The sequence below is a fragment of the Cydia pomonella genome, chromosome 18 (assembly GCF_033807575.1).
Source record: "Cydia pomonella isolate Wapato2018A chromosome 18, ilCydPomo1, whole genome shotgun sequence".
Taxonomy (NCBI): Eukaryota; Metazoa; Arthropoda; class Insecta; order Lepidoptera; family Tortricidae; genus Cydia; species Cydia pomonella.
In genome coordinates this window covers 6,675,815-6,696,861 of record NC_084720.1, presented here as the reverse complement: position 1 = coordinate 6,696,861, position 21,047 = coordinate 6,675,815, and the positions used below count along the sequence as shown (strand labels likewise).

The following is a 21,047-nucleotide window of genomic DNA, read 5'->3' as shown; positions in this document are numbered from 1 at the left end:
ATTAATAGTAACCGTCCTAATTAATGCATAAAAGAAAACAAAGATAAGCTTAGAAGATAATATAAAGCATGTTTAATGTGGTTTAAAAAAAACGAAGTGGTGCTAAGGTTAAATCAGAGACATGTCAGTCGCTTCGCTTGACAGACAGATGAAGTGTGCGAAAGGGAAGCCATGACGTATATGAACAAGCCATAAGTGCAAAAGAGGCAGACTACATATGAGAAAACGTAACCAATTTTGAGTTCGAAGGCGGCCGAGGCGGCCAAAATCATATTGCCGTATTTTTTAACGTGAAAAATATAAGCGAATCAAAAAAAATTATACATTAAGTAATTCAGTGACGATGGTGTCATGTTGTGTGCCGGGTTGTAGTATTTCAGGGCCAAAAAACCCAGGAAAATACTCATTTCACAGGTAATTATGATATTCCTAGCGAAATTTTCGTAACGATATTTTATCAAATTAACAGCATAAAAAGTTTAAAAAACCAATTATAACAGTTCATTATAAGTTTTTCTTCAATTGTGTGTTAATATTTCATCATATTAGTCAATAATTTAGAATATTTTGTGTAAAAACCTAAACTGTTACTGTACGCTAGGGCTTGACAAAATGTTCATATGACTGTATCGATAACTTGTCGGTATATTAGTAGGTATGGAATTAGTTGTTCACAAGACATCATTAAGATATTACCTTTATAACCGACTTAAAATAATAACGATTGTTATAATACCTTTTTTGAACGTGTACATGTTTAGCGATAAATTTAAACTTCACTTTCCAACACAGTACTTACATTTTAACCACTTTTCCACGGCTTTGCCGCCAACACAAGGAAACACAAGACAGCGTATACTTGTACACAGCGTATACACATCCAACCCAAGTTGTCAGCAGGAAAAGGCGCGAAATTCAAATTTTCTTTGATAAGTCAACTCTTTGCGAACACATTTTCAAACAACTTCAACTTTATCATTTTCAACTTTTTCAAACACATTTGAAAAAGTAGTCGATAAAGCAGTTAAACATCGATAGATTGTTAATATGTTGTAAGATGACATCACTATTTTTGTTCGCACATAGACAATTTACGCACACACTTGCATTTCATTTTTGGTCACACTTTCCAAGTTTGACAGTCGTTCTATACTATCCTATTTGTATGGGTTAAATGAATAACGATATGCTGCAACGACAGGTATGTATGTATTTCATATGTTTTTTTTAAAATTTATTATGCGTTTAAAATGTTGCGTTCAGTCCCCGCGAAGTTTACGGGCGGCTGGCTCCGTAAGGTCTGTGGGATGTTTTATATCACTAATGAATTATGTGACACTGGGGTGATGTTGTGTTGTTATGAAAAGTGATAGTGGTAATGAATGTTAAGATGGGTGGTGTTGATGGGTTGTTTTTAGGGTTCCGTAGCCAAATGGCAAAAAACGAAACCCTTATAGATTCGTCATGTCCGTCTGTCTGTCCGGTTATGTCACAGCCACTTTTTTCCGAAACTATAAGAGCTATACTGTTCAAACTTGGTAAGTAGATGTATTCTATGAAACGCATTAAGATTTTTACACAAACTCAAAAAATCCTTTTTCATCAAACCTGTTACTGAGGTTACTAATATCATTTTTTTCTAAACTGAATAGTTTGCGCGAGAGACACTTCCAAAGTGAAAAAATGTGTGCCCCCCCCCTGTAACTTCTAAAATAACAGAATGAAAAATCTAAAAAAAATATATGATATACATTACCATGCAAACTTCCACCGAAAATTGGTTTGAACGAGATCTAGTAAGTAGTTTTTTTTAATACGTCATAAATGGTACGGAACCCTTCATGGGCGAGTCCGACTCGCACTTGGCCGCTTTTTTATGTATTGTTGAACTTTTTTAGACTGTTGATTATGGTCGTGGATAGTTTGCAAAATTAGGTCAATGTACTTTCTCTGCTAATGAGGTCTATGGAGGCTGTAAGGGCTTGGGCATGATCGTAGAAGGTGGTCTATTGTTTGTGGGGTGTTTCCGTCACAGGGGCAGAAATCGTCGATGATAATTTTCATTCTTAGGTATTTCTTGTGGTAGCCGTGTCCGGTGAGAATTTGGGTTAGATGGAAGGAAATGGCGGTCTTGTTCCGGACTGAACTGGTAGTCAGTTCTTTAGGTGCATGGTAGAGGTGAGGTAGTTGTTGCAGTGCGCTTTTTGAGTTTCGGTTTTACAGAGGTGCTTAATGTAGGAGATGGGAAAGTGGTCAAAGTCGGGTGCTCGGTGAAGAGGGGCGGTGGTTTTGGCTTCCTGGTCGGCTTCCTCATTTCCAAGCAGTCTTGGGCTAGGGGCCAGTTCAGTTTTTTTTTTGTAAAATATACCTCAAAATAATACCATCCCAAGAATTCAATTTTGAAAATATTTTCATTTAGTTTTTTAAACGTAGAATTTTGATTTATAGTATTGAATCTTGGTTTACATGTTCTATTGGTAATATCCAAGCTTTATAAGTAAGAAAAAGTTCCGATGGGTGGGGGGTGAGCTCAAGTGGGGGCGGCGTTAAAGGTGGGTTTTTCAGTTAATTGTTCTTTTGACGACCTGTCTGGCCTAGTGGCTAGTGAAGGGCATTTATTTGTGGTATGAGCACGAATATTTGTTCCTGAGTCATGGGTGTTTCCTATGTATTTAAGTATATATACATATTTATATATTAAGTATATTTATCGTTGTCTAAGTACCCTGAACAAGATTCTCGACACATGTATACAAATTGTTGTTAGATATACTTATTAACAGCTTTTTTTGGTATCGATGCATATCTAAATAAAGAACATAATTTTAAACTTTTAAGCAAATCACTTGAATACATCCCGAAATACAATACATTAAAGAAAAAACTCAATAAGTCAAAAACTGTCACTAGTAGGATGTTGGTACTTAGCATAAAATATATCCTTTACCATAAGAGGTATTTACAAAAAAATCCCTGAGTCAAATTAATTTAAGGGCCGACTTACTATGGAAACCCGACTATGGCCTTTAGAATTACGGTTTCTGGCACAGCGAGCTACAGCTGTCAAACTGTCGGACGGGTAACGTTAGTAATTCGAGGCATCGACAACTCACGGGTCTGAAATCTCTAAAAGGAATATAATCGAAACAACAGTATTTTTCATATTTATTAAAGTTCTTTAAACTTCCTTAGGTATTAATAATGACAATCTATTATTTGACATTTCCTCGACTTAAACTAAAAACATAGATACATCTATTTCGTTATAATTTACTTCGCATATTTACATGTACACTTATCCTACATTTATACTAAGGAAGTCTTTTTTTGTGATGATGCGTCCATACCGAGCAAACGAACAGCCAATCCATAGGGATGCAGTGATCTGGCAACTATCTGGCAGAGTGAGATAGTAAACTTCCGGCGACCATGCATTGCTAGGCAAGAACGCATCATTGTAGGAATGTAACTTATTAGTATCCAAACTGTCCTTGAGAATTTGGAGGATATCCATTATTACTACTTACAATATCAAATTGTTCTAACCTAGCATTTAAATTTTGGTTCTGCAAAATCCGTTTCCTGGTATCTAAAAAGCCTATTGATCCTTGAGGAGCTGAGTATGACGAAGGCCCATCATAAATAGCATTAGGTTTTCTTTGAATGAGAAGTTGCTTTGCAAAAGGATGGGTCACAGAAAAATCTACATTAGTGGTAAGGACATCACTTCTGCGATTAGAAGGGGTTGGAAGTATATACCCTTCGTTATTGTTGTTGTTTTCTGATTTGGGACTTCCGAATTCATTAATATTAAAAGCGTTAAGTATTTTCTCTTGCTCTTTTTCATCTTCCAGTTGGTAGCCGACAGACGGGATAAATTGGAAAATATCATCATCTGCCTGTGTAAGTTTGGCATTCTGTTGGCTCTCTGCATTCAGTTGTGGATTTCCGCTACTCGGTGTTGGTTGGTCTAGACCATTGCCATCGAATCTCGTGTAAAAAGAGTATGATTGATCTTTTTTGTATGTCACAAGTTTATTTTTCTCTAAAGGATGCGGTATTGTTCCGATAATATTATCCTGCACTTGAGCCGATATTCCTTCGCTATTTAAAAAGTTGTTAATGAAAGATTGTGAAGATTCTTGGCTGTTGAAATTAGCTTCGTCTGGTGCAACCTGCAACTTCGCCGGGCTTGGTACGGGTAAACTGTGTGATTGAACTATTTCAACTTCAGCGCTCGATTGTTTAGCTGGGTTAATGCTATTTTTTGCGTTTGATTGTTGATTGCTTTGGAGGTGTTCAGCTTCGGTTGCAAAATTGTTAACATTGTCGGCTTGAATAAGCTTCGCTGGACTTCCCTTATTGTAGATCTGCTCAGTTACTTTTGGAACCGGGAGCTGGTATAATTGACCGCTATATATTTGGTTCTGATTAGCATTAGAAACCACAGGTCCGAAACCATTTCCGAATTGGAATTGTGATGAGTAGAAGCTGCCGCTTTGTTGTGGTGCTACGTTTAACTGTCCGCTCTTTGCGCTGTTTTTTACTAAGTTATTCGTGAATTGCGTTTGTGTGTGTTGAGTTCCGGAATTTGATGTGGTACTTTGAGAAGTGGATACAATCTTTGCATTGTCAAGATTGCCATTTTGATTACTGTTAGAGTACTGAGATGACGTGAGTTGTGATATTTGGTTTGTGATGCGAGATAGCTCCTCTTCGTCGACGTTCTGGAACTGGGGTTGTGTGGGTGTTACTGGTAGTACGTTTTGTTGTGCGATGTTGCTGTATTCCTTGGCCACATTGATAGAGTTAGCCAGTAAAGAGAACACCAGTGCCTGTGAATTTGAAAGAGATGAATTTTTATCTGCTATCAGTTTACCGATCGGAATGAAAGTAGGAGTGGTACTCGTGGCGAGTTGGTTAGTGAGGACTAAATAATTGCTGCTTCCCGTGTTGAGTATCTCTAACCTATCCAAGTCACTGTCATTTGTATTTTTAAAAAGGTATGACGCTACGTTTTCTGGAATAGAGATTTTCAAAGAGACTGTTCGTTCGATGGTGTTCGTGGGTTGTTTGTAAAAAGGTAGATTAGAGAGCTGGTTAGTATTTTGAACATCTTTGGGGGTTTCTAGTGGAGGTTCTAAGTCTTTTGATGGAGCTTGGGTGAGACGGGAACTTTTTGCTGTATCTGGTAAAGTTGACGGGCTTAGACTCTCTTTACTCGATGGATTGGAATCTGGTGGTAAGTAGGCATTGTCTTCAGGATAGTCAAGTGAATTCAAATCTTGAGTAAGTCGACCGAACTGTTCATTAGACGCAGATTTAAGAATTTTACTGGTATCTTTGACTATGTCATTGACTGTGATATCAAGTTTTTCCTTAGTTAGTATATCTGCAAATGTCAAATTGTTATGATTTGCGTTAATACGGGAGTGTTTAGTGAGGGTGAAAGATGGTTGAGTAGAAATTTCTTTAGTTGGAGCAATATAGACGGGTGAAGGTGAGGTCGGGGCGGCAATTAGTTTCTCGTTTTGAGAGAAAGGAGTCTGAAGGTCTGTGTTAGGTCTTAAGTATTGTCTAAAAGGTGCAGGTTGAGATGGTGGTAAATATAGTCTTTCTAGTGGATTTAATGTACTTGGAGTCAAGTAAAGACGGGAGGGTTTTGTTGGTTCTACTGTAGTTGGTGGTTGGTATAATCTAGCTACTGTTGGAGTAGGTGTAGTTGGAGGAAGGTACACCCGAGGCACTTGCCTAACTGTTGATACTATTTTAACTGCAGGTGTCGGCTTATTGTAAATATAAGGCTCTTCTGCTTCTGTTACGCGAGGCACTTGTCTAACAGTTGACCTTACCTTAGCCGCCACTGTTGGTTTGTTATAAACATATGGTTCGTCTTGCTCTGATACTACCTTAGCCGCTATTGTGGGTTTATTGTAAACATAAGATTCGTCAGCTTCTGAGACTATTTTTGCTGGTAGCGGTGAGGGTGGAGGTGGTGGTGGGGTGGTTGGTCTATCATAAACATAAGGAGTGCTTGATTCTACTTGTCTTTCACTAATTGGCAGAGTAGGACGACTATACGTGTACGAAGTTGGTTCTGCGACTAATTTAGCAGCTTTAGAGGGTTTAACAATCCAAGTTTTGAACACTACTCGAGATTTAGGTTGGCCTGTCTTGGGTGCTTGAATAATTCGATTAACAGTTATTGTTTTTGTTATGACGGTAGATGGTATGTCATTGTTACTTACCAGATTCTCTTTGGCTTCATTGCCCACTGGACCTTTAACGTCGCTTGAGAATTTTGGGAGCCTTAGGTTTTGTTGTTGACTTGCTTGATTGGAGTTGTGATTGAATTGTTGTTTCGTTAAAGATACTCCAAATTCAGCTTGTTTTCCACTGTTCCACTGTGTAGGAGTTTTATTGGCTGTGTGTTGTGCATTTTGTCTGTTAGCTTGTATTCTTTGATTGTTGAAATTCTGTGGGTTATAAGTAGTTGGTGCTGGGTTTAGTTGAGTCTGACTTAATTGATTTTGACGAAGTGTGTTAACATTGTTATTGGTACTACTAGTAGGTTGTACGAGACGACCGAATTGATTTCCAGATTGTGAGTTTTGTCTGTTATTTTGCCACTGTTGGCCGTTTTGCCACTGTTGGCCATTTTGCAACTGTTGGCCGTTTTGCCACTGTTGGCCATTTTGCAACTGCTGGCCGATTTGCCACTGTTGTTCATTTTGCCACTGTTGTCCATTTTGTCGCTGTCGCTGGAATACTTCCACATTTGTCTGCGTCGGCTGCACATCAGACGGTATGTACGAGGGACTCGGCGTTGAACCGGCGAAAGACGTGTCTCTAATAAAGTTAGTTTGTCCAAAGTTTTGCTGTGTGATTTTTGATGGGACGAAGACATTACTAGGAGTTCTATCTGCGCTTGCTATTAGGGCACTGTTGGGGAATAATTGTCCGGAAGGTGGCTTATAGTCTTGCATAACAACTAGGTTGCCTTTCATGATATCTTTATCGATGGGGTTTCTCATGGGATGCGTAATCATCTTCTTGATATCTTTCATGAGTTGTGGTCCAAGCTTGAGGTTTCCAAATTTTTCATTGTTGTTGAAGAACTTTTGTGAAGCTTCGCATTTAACGTTCATCCACCAGTCGCACACAAAGACGGCTTGGTTGAATAGAGTACCGTTGGGGCAGAGGAAGGATTGGAAGCCGTAGGTGGACCCCGCGGTGCACACTCTGAAGGCTTGGCAGTTTGTCTCCAGATCCGCATAGTAACCTGTAACACCACGCGAACATTGTTAAATAGTTATTCATAATTTATTTATTTGCGTAAGATAGTGTACATGCAGGTGTGGTGGTGGTGTGATGCATGTTTTACGAGTATATGAATGTTCCTGATATAAGTAACCAAAAATGTTTCATGTTTTGATGCTAGAAATTAGCAGGCCTCAATTCGTAATATTTTACCAGTGGGTATTATCAAACCGCGATTAGATAGGATTGAGCGCATATGTCATTTTAGATATAATACACATGAAATTAAATTGTCAATAGTAGAGTATGCATATAAATATAATTTTAAGTCCTTTAGGGCAGGGGTCATCAAATGGCGCACCGCGGTCCGGAACCGGACCGCTGACCTATGTTGTGCTGTACATTAAATTTGCTTACAAGTATTTAATAAACTCCAGTCGAAACGGACAGCATGGTAATTTTATTTAAAAAATCGGACCCCCGAGGAAAATAATGTGATACCTGCTGTAGGGGATAAAAAAATTATAGGGACATTCTTACATTAATGGCTATGTATGTAAGTCTCACGGTAAGAAGAAGAAATTTTCAAAAAACGCAGAAATTACTTTTTTTGTATAAAAAAATGCCTTTTCACGAAATGTCTAGTCCCTCACTTATTCAAATGTTAGTATCCCCCTAACTAACTTACAACCCTGTTTAACACTCTCCGCGATGTTTTCAAAAACGTTGAACATTTTTTCCACTCTATTTTAATAAAATGCAATTTTATAAAGTTTCAAGGTCGTAACTTATCATATAACTTCTTCCACATACAAATGTCACTCCCTTTCCCTTTAGAGGTTGAATTTTTCAAATTTGCTTGTAATTTTTCGTACACATTATTAATGTATTCCGATGTGCAAATTTCAACTTTCTATATTTTTTAGTTTCGGCTCTGCGATGATAAGTTGATCAGTCAGGACATACGCATTCATTTAAGATAGATTACATGTTATGTTCACAGTTGACTAGAACCATTGATTGACTATTGAAAATGAAAAGGTCCAACGGTAGTTCCGAATCTTATCCTCATTTAAGTCGAATAATACCAGTATATTACACCTTACCTGGTTGTTTACCAGCGCAAGAGAAGGTCGTTCTTGGGATATTGCCGAGCGTGGGGTAGTCGTTCCCCGGTTTGCCCGGCACGGCGAGTCGGATGTCCCAGCCACGCCCGTGGTGGTCCTGCCGAGGCGCACGTCCGCTCTGCCCGCTCGCCCAGGAGAACAAGCATACTGAAATAGGAAATAAAACCTTTCAATAAGTTTTAGTCAAAAATTACATTTTATCGCTGACTGGACTTTTCTTCAACGGGCAACTAATTCTAACAAACCTCAATACATTTAGGTAGGTTGCGCTCTTTTAACACGAGTTCTTTTGGCTAACTCCTGTGTCCATCATCAGATCAGCTCGATATTGGATCCCCACGCAACTGAGGTACACATCAATCGAATAATGGGAAATTGGGCTAATAGCTTATACAAGCTTTAGCCCGATGAAATAGGCATACTGAAATACTTAAATCGACTTATCTGAACCATTAAAAAAATGACGAAATCTTACACAATATGTTTTAGAAAATAGCAAATTGTATCATACATATCGTAACACCGAAGTGTTATCATACAATAAGGTCTTGAATAGTTGATGTAAAATGTCGCGTTTTAAGTACCTACTTATAATAAAGTAAAGGAGGTCTTTTACTTATGATAATTGATTTTTGGGTCAATTTTTTTTATAAATATATTAAGAGAGGAAGAAGTAAAATTAACTTTTAATTATTACTTGTATTAGAGTATAATGTGATTTCTAAAAACAAACGAATATTTAAGTCATAAATCAGGATTTCAAAGAACGTCCAAAATCCTTCAAATTTAAGCAAATGAATTAGGTTCGAAAATTGTGTTGGGATTATTAACATGATTGGGTAAGTACCCAATTTGCTTGTGACGAGTCATCTTATTATAAGCCTATCTTGCCCGAACGAGATTATAAAGGGGTTGAATTGTTTATGCTAAGCTGTATTAAAAATGTACTTATAAAATCAGTATCCGCAGCCCATTGCCCGCAGCAAACTCGGTTGAATTTCACCTTCCCATACAAACGGAGTTTCTCTCTGTTGTAATGAAACTTGATACCTACATACAATGACATGAGGTATATGATTGTAATTAGTTTATATAGCTCCAGCTTATAAAACAAACAAAACAGAGCATAAACAAGTTTTATATGAAAAACATAAATTAGCTTTATTTTTTAACAATGGTGTCTGATGTTACATAAACAATTTTTTGTTTTTTTATACTACGTCGGTAGCAAACAAGCATACGGCCCGCCTGATGGTAAGCAGCCTGCGTAGCCTATGTACGCCTGCAACTCCAGAGGAGTTACATGCGCGTCGCCGACCCTAACCCCCCCCCCCCCCCCCCCCCCCCCTCGTTGAGCTCTGGCAACCTTACTCACCGGCAGGAACACAACACTATGAGTAGGGTCTAGTGTTATTTGGCTGCGGTTTTCTGTAAGGTGGAGGTACTTCCCCAGTTGGGCTCTGCTCTAGATCTGGAATGACATCCACTGTCTGTGCCCTACCACCTCTCTTTCTCTAAGCATAGCTGTACCTTATCTTATTGTAAGTACAAAGTTTCAGAGCAATCTAGCTAGTCGTTTTAAAATGTGAGCGTAACTACGTTTGTATGGAGAACTGTACCCCTAGTGTAAATAAATTCGATTTCGAAACGTGACGTACGCGTTTGCGTTTAGTCTCATTTTGTATTGGATTTAGAAAGAGCGCGCCAAGCGGGACGTTTTGGAAACTCAAAATCCTATACAAAATGAGACTTAACGCAAACGCGTTCGTCACGTTATGATGTCGATCAAATTTACACTAGGGGTACTGAGCTTGCTGTGGACTTTGAAGTAAAATAAAAAATAAGAACAAAAAACATACATTGCATCTTAAAAAGACAGTATTTTTACAGTATTAAAACCCATTTACACAGGAATCAAAAACAGTTATACAACGTGTCTCTACCCTCTGGACCTAGATGAATAGGACGTGTCGATTAGGTTATTTCTAACCTATGTACAAAGTATCATTCCAAACGACACATTATTAACGGAGAAAGTCTGTATGTAGATACACGGTAATTAAAGAGTATGTCATGTCACTAGTGTCACTTTAACCTTATCGTCATTGTGAACGACTAATACAGTGTGCTCCTATTTATTGATGATTTATTTGATTAATTTAACTTTAAAAAAATATTTTTTTATGTTAACCTAATCAAATAAGAAACGTTGTATATGAAATGATTTTTGAACTGACTATATTCTCAGTTTAAATCAAAACAGGCTAAAGATCATTTCACGAAAGCTGGCGGTTACGTTATAATATAGATATGAGAATTTTAACGGTTCAGTACAAATCTCACACCAGCTCTCGTGAATCTACCTATACCTGTCTGCAGTAAATTATTAGTTATAAATTTGTAGATTATTCTAAAATTAAATTTATCGCGTACAAAATTTACTGAAAATTAACACTTTCATATTAAAATAATACCCACGTACTTAAATTACCTACTGGTTCCATACAACAAATTATACCTGACACGCGTGCTATTTAACTTATACACCGTGGGCTCATATAACCTGACAGATTTTAACCCATCAATCATAATCGGATTTGGTCATAAGGAGCAAAACATGTTATATGACTTTTGGTCAAATTCGGCATAAAAATTGTCTGTCAGTAGGTATGTCTTCTCCAAGTCACATAGTGGCAGCGTCGCAGCCAAAATAGTACATTACGATACAAGTGCGAATTACCTATTCGCACATGTATCGTACAACGTTTTACAGTACATATGGCCCTTTAAATGTTCGACACAGTAACGTAATATGCTACTTCTCGCACTAGTGCTATAAAGTAGCCCCATATGTACTGTAAAGGCGTTTTTCATTAAATTATTACAGAAACAAATTTTCATTATCTAATTGTCAACAATTGTCTTTATCTCTAAAACAAGACCAATTAAAAAAAACGTTGTATGACATTTTAATTAATCTCTAAATGCGGTCAAGAATACACCTTTAAAATCTGTCCGGTTATATGGGCCCACGGTGTATGTCGTGGCGGTAACCTATGTAGACATGAAATAACTTAAAATAATCCCAAGAGAAGGTTAATGAAAATTGCTAAAGCAAAATTTACCAAATTTCCACTCAAATATTTGAAACAGAATAAGTATCTACCTACACCGCTTTTAGACTTCCATAAGTACGCATACTTTTGCTTGAAAATGACACATATAAGTGGCTATGACTAATAAAATTTATCATACTTACATTTATCATGAATTGGTTATTGTGAGTTCCCAATATTTCCCGATAGTTGCATTGCATAATACGTAGTCTACACGGAGTAACGTGCTGCGAGTTTGAATTGTGGTCTACCCACTATAGCGATCTAACTTCTCTCGATCACGTTAGCTTGAAAATGTACATACGAGTATAATTAAGAACCTAAATCAACGTTTTGATCTCTACTCATTTTTCGAAACAAAACCTAAATCACGTGGCGCCAGCCACGCATTTTCCACAGAGTAACATATGTCGCAATATCAACCGAGCTGGGTTCCCATACTTTTTGCGGCGTTGGGAGCAATCGTACAAAAACCGAGTCAATAGTCGGGCAATGTGCGGTATGAATTGTCTTACTCCATAGGATAGGTTCGACAACGTCATTGTTGCTATAATTAGTAGGTATAATTATAATTAGGTAAGGTGGGAGTGATTTGAATAATTTATAGGTTTATTGTATAAAACTTTATGGCACTAAATCCAACGATGTAAGTACAAAAATGTCTTAATACCAAATGGTTTTCTTTACGAGTCAACTACTTATAGGACCAAATGGTGTAACATAAAGAGGTGAGTCGACCGAATTAATTAAAAAAAAACTGATGAATAAAATATACTATAAACTAGATCTATAATTCTGCCCCACCACGCATAAACCGCAACAGAAATTGGATAACCAGCCAGTTAATAAGCGAAAATATATTAGATGAGTTGGCTCATTTTATTATTTAATTTTTAACCCCCAACGCAAAAATGCAAAAACGCAAATAGAGGGGTGGCTGTCTATGGCATTGTAGCTCTTCAGCGGATGGAACGATTTTGATGCGTTTGTTTCTCTATGAAAGTGAGATGAGAGTTCCTTGCTTGGTTATGTTTGATAGAAAGCGATCCAGCAGTTTGAAAGTATCAGCTCTTTTCCAAAATGATGTAAGGCATTTTAGGCATTCAATGTATTTTTAGGCATATAGCGTAGGGGTTTTTTAAAATGTTTAATCTAAAAGTTATTAATTTTGGACTTTTTATATTATGATCTACTCAAAAACATAAGTTTTTGGCAAAAAATATTTTTCGTTCAAGCTTTTATCGCTGACTGTACTTTTCTATCCACAAGCAACTAATACTTATCGAGACAATTCTAACAAACATAATTAGGTTGCGTTGTTTTATCACAGAGTTCCTATGGCCACCTCCTGTCTCCACCATCAGATCAGCTCGATGGTACCATAATATTGCATTGTCACCCGACTTACAAATGCAAATTTTTAGCTTCATCGGAAACCGGGAAGTGGGTCAAATTTAACTTAGATACTATTTGAGTTTATTTTATCTATGATATTGCCATTGTATGGTCAACCAATTTGATTCCTAGGCCACTATAGAACCATGTCATAATGACTTCTACGACAGTGCTTATTGAGTGATGCATGTCATGTATAGAGTAGTTAAAGCGACAAGGTTCTATAGTGGCCTAGGATTCAAATTGGTTGACTGTACTTAAGGGGCCCACTGAACAGTTCGCCGGACGGTATCGGCCTGTCAGTTAGAATAAAATATTGACAGTTCCGAACAACTGACAGGCCTATAGCGTCCGGCGGACTTATGGAAGGTAGAGGCAAGGAACAGAATCTCCTTAGGTAGAACTGTTGCTAAAGTGTCCAGCTGTCAGCTATAAATAATAGTTCCAAGTCTTCTTTCTTCAAGTTCTCTCCAGAGTAGCTAAGAACCTAGGCGTTATTAACAGAGTCAAGTGCGCTGTCTATGATTAAATTTTTTCTCAAGTATTCTAGGTATTGTAGCGCCACCTATTTATGGTTTTTTGTCGGACACTTTTTGGTATATGGAGATTCTGTTCCTTGCCTCTACCTTCCATAGGCGGACTGTTAATCAGTGAACCCTGTACGAGCTTCCTTAATCTATTTTGTTGACACCTACGCTTTTGAGAAGCTATAATATTTTTTTAAAATGATATCTTCATGTCAGATGACGCGCGCGCGCGTGTGACGCAGATTTGTCAAATCTAACCTTTAACCTTTTGAGCCTATCGTACGCGGCGCGTAATCGTGAACCTTGTCGGTACGCATGAAGGTTGATATTGGGCTGTAGCCGCGCGCGTCATATGACGTCTTTGGCGGTCAAAAGGTTAATAGCATGACAATACGAGTCAAGGCGTGCGTCTTCGTGAATGACACGATCTACATATACATAGGAGGCAAACGAGCAGATGGACCGTATGATGGTAAGCGATGTATCTGATGGTTTTATCTTTTAATGATAAAATCATCCATATATCCTCATTAATATTCGACATCATCAGCGGTTTCATAAGCTACGCATAAATTACAATGACAAACGTGTTGGTCGATGATGTTCGCGTAGAAAGTGAATTTCTAGCTTTGGTAACGATATGGACTAGTTTAGGCGAGGTGTGATGACACGAGGTTAATGGGGTCTTAGGTTTTTATGATGTTTTTGCATATTTGTGGAGGATTTTTGTGTCAACGGGACCGCTGAGAGGTAAATATATATGTACGGTCGAGGAAATTGATTCTTTAGCAGTTTACGGTTCACTTTAGGTACATTGGCAGCTCTTAGCATAAGTATGTACTTCCAAATTTACTTGAACCGCAAATTGTTAAAAAAAACATTGTGTTATGCCATAAAACAAATGTGTGAGCCACATCATAGTTAGCTTTAAATGATTTAATTAAAGGTTAATGTTGGTGGCACAGTCACCATCAGATATATCGGAGCGGCCGAAGTGCTCAAAATATCTGGACACATACTGTAACGCCTTGACAATATAGGCGCGTTCAGATATTTGTGAGCACCTTGGCCGCTCCAATATATCTGATGGCGACTGTACAAGAAACTATAAGCCTACAACACTTTAGTAGCCAGTTGCCATCCTAATGTCACTTTTAAACAACAGGAATCGGCACAAGCCTCATCAATAGGTTCGTGTTCTTCTCTCACTCTCACTGAGCGTAAGCCTGAGCGAGATGGATGTGCGTGCTCTGGACCGAGAATATCATGTTTTTGATTTTTAATTTGTTGTAAGTTTTAACAAAACAAAAGTAATCGATGAGTTCACTCAAAAATAAAATTGCGCATTCTGTGAAGCAATTTTCATATGACACCGTCGTGGTAAAAAAATTTTTTTTTTGGCTTTAGTGCATAAATTAATTAAAGTATTTTAAATGCGTTTTAGACCTATATTCGTGATTTAATTTTAACGCGTGAATGTCAAAAAGTAGTATAAAGTCACCAGAGAAAATTCTCAAGAATGCTAATTAATTTTTTGGCAACCGTATTGTGATCTAAAAAAGCGGTAGGTGCGATTTTTCAAAACCTAAATCGGCAACAAGCTTCGTCAAAACCGCCAAAAGTTAATATTATAGCAACACCATTTACACACAAAAAAAGCGGCCAAGTGCGAGTAGGACTCGCACATGAACAGCGGACTTTAATTGTTAAGCAACTTAAGGTTTACTTTACATTGGATATATCGTACCGTTAGTATTGAAAATTAATAAATTAGCTTGAACCATAAATGTAATAAACAATAAATTAAAGTATGTGACTGTACTTAAATTTAATGTCACTTCTGGTTGTTATGAGCCATTTCCGTAAAGAACCATATACTATAGTATTTAGTGCAACAGGTACATTAATAATTTAAGGGTTCTTAAAATTCAAGGGTCGAAGTTACAAAACGAGACGTAGTAGAGTTTTGTAATACAGGCACACATTTTTTTTTCAAGAGTAGCAAATAGGGAATGCAAATCGGTTATAACCGTAACCGAAATAATTTGACGAAATTTCATAACTGATTATTGGAAATTCGAATAATCGGTTACGGTTATTTTCGGTTGTTTATTTTTGACTTAAATTCTATAAATTGATCTTCTAATGATTACAAAATTCTGCCTTTTTTGGATGTGACGCCCGTGACTATAAGTTTTCTTATTCGTACTAAAATATACCAAATTTATGAATTAAATATTTTGGTTCAATATTGTATCACGTTCAAGGTCATATTTTAAATTTAACTGTATTTTGTGTGTTTTATTAAAAAATGAAGACTTATACTGACATTCCCTAATACTGGACTTTTATTTTCGTATTTTTTTGAATTACTTGATTGTAAATTTAACATTTTTTGTCAAAAATAACTGTACCCGATTATAACCGAGTTCGGTAATTTTTTTGGGTATAACCGTAACCGAAACCGGTTATGGAGTTTGGCCGGTTATTGCATGCCCTCGTAGCAAACACCTAAAATGATAAAGAAGCATAAGAGTTAATCAATTTGGTTCTGATCAATATTCATGGCTTATATGTTTGAAGTTTAAACACTAGCGCCACTTAGTTAAAAGTAGGAACTTCGAGAGGGGGCAGACTCGATACCAACTGCCGATTTAGTATTTCTGTCAGCTCAGTATTTCTGTTATTTTTTTTTTCGCATATCTTTCATGGTGGTTCAGTAAAGGGGGGTCGGGCTGAAAATCACCGCTAGGCGGCCATATTGTAATGAAATGGCTGACACAGCTTATGCTGAGAGAGCTCATGCTTTCTTTTTACAAGCTTTTATTTAACTTGCCCTGTTAGTATGTATATATGTGTGGGTCAAATCTTGGAAGCGAAATTTGACCCACTTGTCGATTTCCAATCGATATGGAGCTGTACTGATGATGAAGACTGGAGGTGCATGGCCCATGGGGGAACTCTGTGATAAAAAAAACGCAAACTAATTATGTTTGGGGTTATTAGAATTGTCTCGATGAGTATTTGTTGCCTGTGGAAAGAAAAGAACAGTGAGCGATAAAAGCTTGTTCCACAAACGATTTTTTTGCCAAAAACATATTTCACATATTATGATAATTGTTTACGTAATTTATATATTTTATATTTAGCATATATTTTTGATGTGATAATAAATGGTTTCTTATTCTTAAGTCTTTAATTATATGATTGCGAGAATAGTGCAACAACATCAACTGGCTATAACATGATATTGCCAACTAGATTTGTGGACATGTAAACGTTCAACGGTATTTAGCAGGATGGGATGAACCCTTGGCAACCCGGGGTTTCAATGTATTGCTCCATTGTATACGGTTTCTGATAATCGAATCGGGTAAACTAACTGAATTACAAACTATAAGGCCGGTGAGTAAGGTTGCCAGAGCTCAACGAGGGGGGGCGGGTTTAGGGTCGGCAACGCGCATGTAACTCCTCTGGAGTTGCAGGCTTACATAGGCTACGGAGACTGCTTACCATCAGGCGGGCCGTATGCTTGTTTGCCACCGACGTAGTATAAACTAATTAAGTACATTTTTTTTGCAATTCACCGAGGTACAAAAACGAGGATATATTTATTTATTTAATCTTTATTGCACAAAAGAAAACCTTATAGTACAAAAGGCGGACTTAATACCACGAGGATGAGGAGGGATATAAGTATAATATAAAGTTATAATATAGAAATACTCATATACATATAAAACATCCATAACTGCCCATAAGACTTATATAATTAAGTCAAAACTCAAGTTTTGAAAAATCAGAACTAAGTTACGTAATCTCAAACTATGTACACTTGTACAGTCAACCAATTTGAATCCTAGGCCACTATAGAACCTTGTCGCTTTAACTACTCTATACATGACATGCATCACTCAATAAGCACTGTCGTAGAAGTCATTATGACATGGTTCTATAGTGGCCTAGGAATCAAATGGGTTGACCGTACCTACCTAATTCTACTACTAAAATTAAGATAGTACGTCGGTGGCAAACAAGCATACGGCCCGCCTGATGGTAAGCAGTCTCCGTAGCCTATGTACGCCTGCAACTCCAGAGGAAGATACAAAAAAAAATCATTATAACTTACCAAATCTGCTAAATTGTAACGAACGATAAACACTAGTAATAATAATATTTTGTGATACTTATGTATATACTACTGTGTGACGTGTAAAATTATTTATAATTTTATTAATAAATATCTCAATCTCAATCTCAGTGCTAATTAGCACATTACGTCTCATGCCTGTCTTCTGGTTTAACAAATAAAGTAAGAAGATTAAGTTACGGTATAAAACTACTAAAAACTAAAGTTCAACTTCGAGCTTTCAAGGGCCTACATTTTGCCACCTCTGGGATTTTTTTTTTTTTTACTACGTCATTTAAAAGAATAGATTTGTTGTTTTCATTTCATCACACACACTAGTGTTGGTTATGACTCGAATCCTTTGAGTCCTCTGCTTTAAGACTGGACTATGTTTTTAAGACTTGTATAATTAAGTCATAACTCAAGTTTTGTTACAAATTGTTACAGACCCGAGTCTTTTGTATAGACTTTGTGTCCTTTTCAGAGAACTCTCAATTTTTTTTTACAGAAATATCAAAATGCATTGTTTTCATTATCCGAGATTTCCCCGATCCTGCCGAGGTTTTTCCGAGGGTATACAGTATGGGGTTATTTAAAAAAGGGGTATACAAGTTTTTAACGGGTCGGCCTTGCGCATGTAACACCTCTGGAATTGCAGACATCTATAGTCTACGGTAACTGCTTACCATCAGGCGGGGCGTATGCTTGTTTACCACCGACGTGGTACAAATAAAATAGGCTGTGACAGACGGACAGACGGACGGACAGACAGACGCACAAGTTCAATTTCTTTTCAGGTTCAGTTTTTTCCTTTTGATTCCAATATCTTCTTCTTCAGTCGGTCTCTCAATGTTGAGGATCGTGACATCATGTCTTTCTGTTGAAGACCAGATTCCTCCATAGGCTTCTATTAATCGCCAAGCGCATGGCCTCGTGCAGTTTTAATTGCATAGGTGCAGTGATTTGAGCACACCATCTAGTAGGGGGAGGGCCCTGAGGTCTGGTGCCTTCAACTTTGCCCGTTATAATAACTCTCTCTAGGCTATCCGGGGAGCGGCGTGAGAGATGTCCGAAGTATATGAGAGTCAGGTCCTGGCATATTGTTGCCAACCGGCGTTTTATTTCAATATAATACTACTATTTTTTTAATCAAAAACTGTCCTCCAGTTTTTATTCTCAATAAACTAAGTTAGTCGCTGCAAAGTCAATCAAAAGGCGACGAGGTTATTTATGTAGAAACTACCGGACTCAGTTCTCTGATGAAGTCCGCAGAATTATTGAAGATAACTACTTTTTTATACTTGACATCAAAGAGACTTGCAACTTTGCGGGCGCAAGTAGTCTTACATTTTATTGCAGTCTGTTTATCTTTCTCTTTCGTTGAACTAAAGCTCGGTTCGCGAGTTTTGATCAGTATTGACAGAATTGTTACTACTTACTAGCAAACTCCGTTAAAATCAGGGTTGGAAAAAGTGTCCACCGTAGGAAATCCTAAATTACTGGTAAATTGAGTAAAAACTCAATCAATCAATCAATCACACTGTGTATTTACGTTGTATTTTCGCCTGAGTTTTTACTCATTACCCATCTGTAGACGTGACAATTATTTGAATGTCGTAATTATGTAAAATATTTTTATAAGTGGAAGAAAAAAAACTCAAACTAAACCAAAAAGTATAATGACTTTTATACTTAAGTAATTAGCTGTTGTTCACGACTTCATCCGCGTGGATTTATTTCCCGTAAAACACTCCCGACCTCTTATTAACCCTATTAGGGGCTGAATTTCAAAAGCACTAAACTTATTTTCGTACTTTCTAATATTTACTCTTCCTACTAATTTCAAGTACTACTCAAATCGTTCCCAATACAAACGTACAATCCCTTTTTAACCCTATTAGGGGATGAATTTTCAAAAATGCTGAAATTACTTTTCTTCTATTTTATTATATTACCTTTTCACAAAGTTTCAAGATCATAGCTTAAAATAAAACTTGAACGCCATACAAATGTTCAACCCCATTTTAACCCCCTTAGGGGTCGAACTTTCCAAAACCGCTTCTTATCTCTTGCACACTTTATAAATGCAACCTCTTTGTAGTTTCGGCTCTGCGTTGATGAATCAGTCTGTCAGTCATTCAGGACACACGCATTTACGTATGTACAGTCAGCGTCAAATACTTTGTAGCAACCAAAGTAGCCAAATAGTTCGGTACACCATATATTTAGTATGGTGTACCGAACTATTTGGCCACTTTGACTGCTACAAAGTATTTGACGCTGACTGTACAGGTATATATAGATAATGTATTGCACTTGTGAACCATAAATGTACTCGTAGTACTGAAAGTTTTCTAATGGACTGTCCTAAATTTCGCGAATACGTCATTGGTACTATAGTAAAATTAATTAATTTAGCATGACTTACATACTTACCTCGTGAAGCTTATGCGATGCTAAAGCACCCCGTACAACTACGGTACGCGGCATTGTACTTACAAAATTATAATTAAATTGACATAAAACACGTTACATTCAAACATTAGTTTCTCGCGACCCATACAGCAAAAATCACAATTAAAACTCACCGAACACCAATCTCCACATTATGTTAGTCCATAACACCACACAGTCTTAACACTATAACCAACAAACTTGACGTTATCGAAACCGAAAACAATTGAAATTCAATCAACTCAACTAAAATTCAACTCAATCTGCGAAATGGATGCAACATTGTGGGTTCGCGGTTGTAGCGCGAATGTTGCTTTTCGTATATGACAGTGGTATTATCTCTTCGCTGTTATGTCATTCCTATCGTATACCGAACCGAACTAGGGCGAAGTATCTCTCGAAAACCAATATAGTGGTCTAAGAATCAGCGCACACGCAGCTCACCAGGTGGGCTTACACGGGAGCATAGTTGGAGTCATACATTAATAAATTCCTTGTTAGGGTACCGTTGGTTGATCTTCATTACACGGCCAGGGTGTACTTTATTCTTAATAAGGACAAATAATTTCCACGTGAGTTTAACCTTTTTATTCTTTTTTTTTTTGGTTTATGCAATGTAGTAACTTTTTTTTTAAATTATTAATTTGTTTAAAATTTTCTATTAGTATAAATACGTTCAATCTTTCAACTAATAGTGACGTTTTCAACTAAAAGGTCACTATCGGTTGTAGGTTGATTTCATTTTACGACTTTATGGAAAGAGCGTCTTTTTGGCAACCGACAATATGTACCCGTTTGGTTGAAAAGGCCACAATATAGCTTTATTGCACATTCCACACATTTTCCGCACATTTACAAAGAAAATCTATCGAACTATAGTAAGATGTTTTGTGATAAGAATCTATAAATATACCCAAACTTTTAGTAGGTACCCATTCAATGAAAGTTTAACCTTTACGGCCCTATTGCCAAGAAAATAAACACTTTACTAAATCTTCAAGCTCCGGGAAGTTGGCTGTTTCCTGTTAGCTTAGTGAAC

At 37.2% G+C, this 21,047-nt stretch overlaps 1 protein-coding gene across 2 annotated transcripts; it reads right to left on the bottom strand.

Moving 5' to 3' along the window:
- Positions 1-3,148: 3,148 nt before the first annotated feature.
- LOC133527984 (hybrid signal transduction histidine kinase A-like) lies at positions 3,149-20,414 on the bottom strand. 2 transcript variants are annotated; one of them, XM_061865218.1, is made up of 4 exons: positions 20,143-20,414; positions 8,367-8,534; positions 6,249-7,282; positions 3,149-4,835 (listed from the first exon to the last, which is right to left on the bottom strand). In XM_061865218.1, the coding sequence occupies exons 1-4, from the start codon at positions 20,159-20,161 to the stop codon at positions 3,474-3,476; spliced, it is 2,583 nt and encodes an 860-aa protein (XP_061721202.1). In that variant the 5' UTR covers positions 20,162-20,414; the 3' UTR covers positions 3,149-3,473. The 2 variants fall into 2 exon arrangements, with proteins under 2 accessions (XP_061721202.1, XP_061721201.1); XM_061865217.1 differs by having other exon boundaries at positions 3,149-7,282.
- Positions 20,415-21,047: the final 633 nt, after the last annotated feature.